We start from the raw sequence: 7,497 nt of genomic DNA, 5'->3' as shown, positions 1-7,497 counted from the left end.
CAGTGTGAGATATCACTGATCAACTAAGGGCCTCGCTGGTTCCCAGATAGGCTTGTCGAAGGGACTCTGCTAGGCTACAGGGATGCGATATCAAGCTCCTCTTCTAAGATCCCCGTTGGGTCCTTAGCTTTTGGACATTCTCAGATGGCTCTAGAACAATGACTGAGGTTTTAATCAGTAGCCATGTGACCTCAGGCTAGCTATGTCCTTCTCTGAGCTTTGGTTTCCTCATCTATAAAAATTGAGGATAATAATACCTACCCCACAGAGCAGATGTGAGGATTAAATAAAATAATGTGGGTAGAAGTGCCCCACACAGTGGCATTCTATACATGATACTTTACTCCCTCAGCAGATGAATACAATCTTCCTTAATCCTAAAGTTGATGCAATGGTATGGTAGATATGTTATCACTTTATAGACTAGCAAAACCTGACTGTCAAGAAAAATCCTATTTTCAGGGAATTCCCTGGCGATCCAATGGTTAGGACTCGGTGCTCTCTGCTGGGACCCGGCTTCGATCCCTAATAGGGAAATTAAGATCCCACAAGCCACGAGGCAGCTGAGGGAGTAAATCTGACTCAAGTAGACTCAAAAAAGAGATATCAGTCCCCTAATTAAGAATCTACATTTAAGGGGATTCCCTGGTGGTCCCGTGATTAGAACTTGGCGCTTTCACTACCACGGGCCTGGGTTCAATCCCTGGTTGGGGATCTAAGATCCTCCAAGCCACGTGGCGCAGCCAAAAAGAAAAAAATCTACTTTTAAAAAGAAAAGGCCGGGCTTCCCTGGTCGCGCAGTGGTTAAGAATCCGCCTGCCAAGGCAGGGGAAACGGGTTCGAGCCCTGATCCGGGAAGATCCCACATGCCATGGAGCAACTAAGCCCGTGCGCCACATCTACTGAGCCTGTGCTCTAGAGCCCGCGAGCCACAACTACTGAGCCCACATGCCTAGAGCCTGTGCTCTGCAACAAGAGAAGCACCGCAGTGAGAAGCCTGCACCGCAACGAAGAGTAGTGGCCACTCGCCGCAACTAGAGAAAGCCCGTGCACAGCAATAAAGACCCAACGCAGCCAAAAATCAATTAAAAGAGAAAAAAGGCCTATAATGCCTTTTTAACTCTCTTTTAAATCATGTTCAAAATCCTTGATGTAGCATTTTAGGCTCTTGCCAATCTAGCGACACTTCACTTGACTTTTTTGTTCCCTTGCTTAAACATACCCTTCTGAGGGAATTCCCTGGTGGCCCAGTGGTTAGGGCTCTGCGCTTCTACTGCAGGGGGTATGGGTTCAATCCCTGGTCGGGGGACCAATACCCTCTGATATGTTAGCAGTGGTTACAAACAGCAAAAGGACTAAGCTTGGAGAGAATCTGAAGAGGAGCATTTACTTCTTACTCCATATACTTCTGCATTGAGTCTTTTACAGTGACAATATGTATTGCTTTGGAATTTATAATAAAACACAAAAAGTAAAATAGAACAACTTCCTACCCAAGACTGGCTCTCCCTACTCTTCCATATCCATCCAAATTTCTCATTCTTCAAATTTCCATTCAAAATATATTTCTTAACCCTCACATTTATGGTTAAGTGGTTTTCAACTAGGGTGCTAGGACAATTCAATGGGGACAGAATAGTCTCTTCCACAAATGGTCCTGGGACAACTGGATATCCATATGCAAAAATGTAAAGTTGGACCCCTACCTCGCACCACATACAAAAACTAACTCGATGGATCAAAGACCTAAATGTAAGAGCTAAAACTATAAAACTCTCAGAAAACATAGGAGTAAATTTTCATGACCTCGGATTAGGCAATGGTTTCTAGGATATGACATCAAAAGCATAAGCAACCAAAGGAAAAATGGATAAATTAGGCTTCATAAAAATTAAAAACTTTTGTGTATCAAAGGACACCATCAAGGAAGTGTAAAGACAACACAGAGAATGGGAGAAAATATTTATAAGTCATATATCTGACAAGAGACTTGTCTCCAGAATATATTTTAAAAATACAACTCAATAAAAAGACAAACAACCCTATTAACAAATGGGCAAAGGATTTGTGTAGACATTTCTCCAAATAAGATACAAAAATGGCCAATAAGTACATGTAAAGATGCTCAGCATCATTAGCCATCAGGGAAAGTCAAAGTAAAACCACAATGAGATTCTACTTCACACCCACTAGGATGGCTGTAATAAAAAAAGACAAGTAACAAAAGAGTGTTATTGAGGATGTGGAGAAATTGGAACCCTCATACACTGCTGGTGGGAATGTAAAATGGTGCAGCCTCTTTGGAAAACAGTCTGGCAGTTCCTCAAAAGGTTAAAAGTTACCATTTGACCCAGAAATTACATTCCAATTACACTTGGTATATATGCAAGAGAAATGAAAACATATGTCCACATAAAAACTTGAACATGAATGCATGGGAGCATTATTATAGGAGCGTTATTCATAATAGCAAAAAGTGGGAACAACCCAAATATACCTCAACTGATGAAGAGATAAACACAAATGGTATATCCACACAGTGAAATATTATTTGGCCATTAAAAGGAATGAAGTACTGATACATGCTATAACATGGATGAACCTTGAAAACATTATCCTAAGTGAAAGAAGCCTGTCACAAACAACCACATATTGTATGATTCCATTCATATGAAATATCCAGCATAGGTAAATCTACAGAGGCAGAAAGTAGATAAGTGGTTGCCTAGGGCTATGAGTTTGGGGGGGACACTGGGAGTGACTGCTAATGGGTACAGAGTTTATTTTTGGAGTGATGAAAACATTGTAAAATTGATTGTGGTTGGTTGTACAACTCTGAGTACACTAAAAAAAAAACCCTGAATTTTACACTTTGAACGGGCAAATTGTATGGGATGTGTATTGTATCTAATTAAAGCTGTAAAAAATGTACTTCTTCCATGGAGCTTTCCCTTTCTACTACAGTCCACATTAATCACTCCATTCTCTCAACTCCTACAGCTTTTCAAAACTGTACTGCACAATTTAGCACTCAGTTAAACTACCTGATAATGTTTATTATTATCTCATGTAGAGCCTTGACTTGTCAGCCTGACTACAATTTTCCTGAGAGGAATGAATGAGTCTTCTGTTTCTCAGATACCTCTAAACCACCTAACATATAACTGGGCACATAGTAAGTACTCAGTAAATACTTGGTGGTTGTGAAGAATTGATTACATGTGCTTTTTTCACACACGTGTGTTGCACACACACGGAAGTTGGAGGGAACGAATACAATCTTAGATAGTGAGGTGAGAGAACGACACTATGTGAAACTGCAGAATACAAGATTTATTTAAGGGAAAAAAACAGAATGGTTGGGACACTTTTGTTCTCCCCTCCTTCTGCCTCCTGCTGCTCAATGACACCACATGGCCAACCATATCCTGGTCTCTGAGATCCTAAGGGAGTCACTGAGGTCCTATCTAGACACTTGACTGTCTGGTGTCACTACTCCCCCATCACTTCCTCCTCTTCCTCCTCCTCTGTCCAGCTCAGGTCATCATCTGAATCCTCAGATTCTTCCTCATCCATCTCTAACCCAACCCCTGCCTTAGCCTTCTCAGCCAGTGCATCGGGGTGCTCCAGCTGGGCCCAGGATCCTGGGTCAGCCTTGACCAGGGAGATTTCAACCCGAGATGGCATCAAGGAGACAGAGCTCTGCTCCACGTTTATGACCTGAGGAGGAGGGAAAGATAGTGGAACACAGAAGAGAAAATGAGGAAATCAAAGGGATTGGAGTCAGGGTAGGATGGTGATGAATGACAGGGAGAAAAATAAAAAATGCAAGGTGGGGAAAAACATAGGGAAGAAATAAATAAGGGAGAGAGAGAAAGAGGAAAGAAAGGGGAGTTGGCGGGGGGGAGAGGGAGAAAAAGAGGGAGGAAGAGGGAGAGAGAGAGAATATCAAAGCAAATGAAGAGAAAACCTCCACTTTCCCACTACAACTCCTTCCCTCAAGACACCCTCTGTTCATTCCAGCCTGGCCCTTCTTTTTACCCCATCTGCCTCCCCCTCCTGTGCCCCCTTATCTTCACTTACCCCCCAGAGCTTCATCTGTGCTTGGAACACACGGTTACCATCAAAGACAATGTGGACATGAAGCTGAGAGAAAAGAATTACAGGGGTAGTAACAATCCCAGAAGGTCAGAACAAGTAATTACGACAGAGAAGCAGGCCAGCGGTGTAATCCCTACATCCACGGGTCAGCCAGATAAATCTCCCTGACCTAACAGCTCTACCTTCCTCTCAGAGGACTATGGAGCCTACATGTTTACTGCCTACGACGACTCTGCCTGTAAGATTATAATATCACCCAATTCACTGGCTTCCCATCCAGCATCAGACGTTCCTCACCTCAGTTTGACTGGCCTTCACCCAGTTGAACGCAGGAAGTGGAATCTGGCCGTACACAGTCACCACTACTAAGGAATCTGTCTGGTGCCAATCATGACGGCAAGACGCTGGCAGCTAAAAAGACGACGTGAAAAGTGGGTGGTAAGAATGAACTCTTAACCCAAGGGGCGTTCTCATGGTATATGTGGAGAAGAGACAGAGAGTGTCAGAAAGATTAACACTACCTCATATTGCAAAACCACTGGGCTGGTAAAGGATAAGGAGCAGAATCTTATTTGGTCCATGCAAAAGGGAGAAGATACAGAGCTTGGCCATGAGGTACAGGGAGAAGAAATTATTTTGGAATTGGGTTCTAATCAAGAGTTCAGTAAAGTCGGGACTTACCTGCTTCCCCCAGTCATGTCTACCAACTCTGCACCCTGGCTGTGCCAGGAATGCCCCAAAATCCAGGGTCTGGATACCACAACAACTCCAAGATTTCATCCTGAGGTAGGAATAGAATTCAACTGACTCTCCTTTCCCCTCCCCACAAGCCCCCACTTCCATCTTAAGGTCAACATTGGGAGAAACCTGTCTCACAGCCCACCCAGTCCCCTCCATCACCCCTCATGGAATCGAGGTGCTCCTGGGTGGTAGGTACATGGAGTAGCATCACTCTCCGGGCCTTGGTAAACCTAAGACAGATAAAGGAGAATCAGGAAAAGAATTGGGTCACTTAAAAATGTACCCTATGCAGCCTCATATCTATACCCAGTCATCCCTCAGGCATGGCATCTCTCAACCACATGCTTGAGTCCTCCACAAACTCACTCACAGCATCACATCCTGGGTTCTGGCAGCTGGCACCAGTCTGGATCAGACTACTGTCAAGTCCTGGGCAAAGGAAACAGAGTCAGGAACCCTATTCATTTCCTCCACCCAACTGCCACTTTCACTAAATTCCTGCCTGTGAAGCCTGTCCTACTAAAGACCCACTTACCTGCTCCAGGTTCTTGGTCTAATTCCTTCTGTTCCAGTGCCATTCCCAGGGCTTGAGATATATTTAGCGGAAGCAGCTTTGGAGGCAACTCTGACCTAGGGAGTATGGGTGGGGTGATTTAGTCCTGACCCACTAACCGTGATCAACAGCGCCAACCTTCCCACCAGTGGTAATGGAATTGAAGAAGTCTGGTGAAAGTGGAGCAGGGTTAGAGAAGATGGGTAGCAACCCCATTGCCAATTTTCTTCTCTGTGGACATGCCAAATCCTTGAACCCTGGGGAATTCCCCAGGGCTCCTCTTGCCCATCTATTCAGTTGCTCTAAATCCAACCATATTTCTCTGCAGAACTGCATCATTCCCTCTTCTTCTTCATCTAATTAGTTGTAGACCTAATATGACTTTCTTCTGTTGCTCATACTATTTCCACAAAATTAACTTATTCTTCTCTGCAGTCTCCTGGCTGCCAATACTACCACATCCTTTTCTTGACGCAAAACTTATTTTAAAGCTCTTTTCCAAAAAGAAAAAAAAAGGAATTCTCAACAATCCCCCTTGTATTATAACTAAGTATGTATTCACGAGAGGCTATCTACTCTATTGATTCAAAATACCTATCCCATGACTTCCCTGGCGGTCCAGTGGTTAACTGTGCTTCCACTGCATGGGCACGGGTTCAATCCCTGGTCAGGGAACTAAGATCCCACATGCCAGACGGAGCGGCCAAAAAAACTCAAAAAAAAACAAAACAAAAAAACCCCACAGAATACCTATCCCATCACCCCGTGCCACTTTAGCACAAAGGACATTATTTCCGGACACAAATTTCACCTAAGGCACCAAAGATACACCAAGCCTTGACCCTTGGGTCTCCTCACATCTCTAGTGACTAGCCAAACCTCAATGACCCATTAATCACCCCTAGTAAGCTCCGTTAATGTAGGAAAAACCCAGGGACCTCCTCCTCTTTACTTGGGCCTCTCCCGGCGCAAAGTCTCTGCTGACTTTGGAATCGTATTCGGAGGTTTTTGCTCCTGAAGTGAACTGCTTGTGGCAGGGCCCTCAGGTTGAGGGGTCTCAGGGAGCTTCTCAGCACAGTGTGGTCCCACAGTACAGCCCTAGTACAGATAAGGAGAGAGGATTAGGGATAGAATCCTTCTGTTAGGGGCAGAATCCCAGGAAGTAAAGAATTTACCTTGATGTTTAAGAACTCAGAGAAATCTACAGTTCGCTTCCGGCAGCAGGACCAACCCTGATAACAAGAGATCCAGCTCAGCTTAGATTCCTGGCTATATTTCTTGTGCAAAATGCTCTTGCTATCCCCCCTTGCCTATTCCTCACCTTAAGTGCATCATGGAAGATTGGGACCCCAGGGTGATGGCAACAGGAATCTGTGGATACCGGTAGAAGGATCAAGGAAGGAAAGATACTGTACCAAACATCACTTCTTACCTTTTTTCCAGGTTTATATGCTTACAGTCTTTCCATATGATGTAAAAAAAATCAGTAAAGACTGAAAATCACTCAGACCAATTAACTATGGCAGGTACACTAAATTTTTCTTTTCTTTCTTCCTTTAACAGACTGCCCACAGCTGACAACTCCCCCAGCACTCACAGAGCTCCTGGCAAGGTCAGGATTACTCACCAGGAAGGTTGGTTTGGGGGTCAAAGTGCTGCCCACAGCCTTTGTTACGGCAGAGTAGAGACATGGAGGCGTTGGTAGAATTATTGAAAGGGTGTTTCAAGGAGTCTGGCTGCCGAGTGGGGAACACCTCTTAGTCTGGAGGCTTTTAGCTGCCTGGAAGGGCCAGCTGTTTCTATCTTTAGTTCAGGAGGCGTACACCTCCTAACATGGGCAAGGGAACTTCAATTGGTCTGCCCAGCCAATAGGAAAGAGCTCAGGAACATTTTAGCTCTGAGGCTCAAGAAAAAAGGATCAAGCAGAGTAGGGCTTGGAACTTGGGTGAGGTCAGCTAACCACTGCTGAGACGGTTTTAGATTTACCATGCCAATTCCAAGCCTCTGACATACCAGCAGCTGCTCAGAAATGAATACCGATTTTGAGCCCCCTCCCAGCTTGAAGGTATCCCAATTCCTCCAGCCCATTTTCTCCCTTTCAG

At 44.5% G+C, this 7,497-nt stretch overlaps 1 protein-coding gene across 1 annotated transcript; it reads right to left on the bottom strand.

Moving 5' to 3' along the window:
* Positions 1-3,315: 3,315 nt before the first annotated feature.
* ITGB1BP2 (integrin subunit beta 1 binding protein 2) lies at positions 3,316-7,099 on the bottom strand. The gene is made up of 11 exons (XM_065900815.1): positions 7,023-7,099; positions 6,717-6,766; positions 6,571-6,627; positions 6,348-6,493; positions 5,378-5,472; positions 5,213-5,271; positions 5,002-5,072; positions 4,783-4,882; positions 4,399-4,512; positions 4,084-4,146; positions 3,316-3,720 (listed from the first exon to the last, which is right to left on the bottom strand). Exons 1-11 carry the CDS (start codon positions 7,084-7,086, stop codon positions 3,493-3,495), a joined length of 1,047 nt encoding a protein of 348 aa, XP_065756887.1. The 5' UTR covers positions 7,087-7,099; the 3' UTR covers positions 3,316-3,492.
* Between the last annotated feature and the right edge of the window lie 398 nt (positions 7,100-7,497).

The sequence above is a fragment of the Phocoena phocoena genome, chromosome X (genome assembly GCF_963924675.1).
Source record: "Phocoena phocoena chromosome X, mPhoPho1.1, whole genome shotgun sequence".
Lineage (NCBI taxonomy): Eukaryota > Metazoa > Chordata > Mammalia > Artiodactyla > Phocoenidae > Phocoena > Phocoena phocoena.
The sequence above is the reverse complement of the archived record's forward strand: the minus strand, read 5'-3'. Positions and strand labels throughout refer to the sequence as shown.

Bases quoted from the DNA above. Each gene is read 5' to 3' on its own strand.
- ITGB1BP2 (XM_065900815.1), bottom strand. From the start codon at position 7,086: ATGTCTCTACTCTGCCGTAACAAAGGCTGTGGGCAGCACTTTGACCCC. The intron at 6,494-6,570 runs GTAAATTCTTTA...TATCTGTACTAG, and splicing joins CTGAGTTCTTAAACATCAAG to GGCTGTACTGTGGGACCACA. The intron at 3,721-4,083 runs GTAAGTGAAGAT...CCTCCTCCTCAG, and splicing joins CACAGATGAAGCTCTGGGGG to GTCATAAACGTGGAGCAGAG.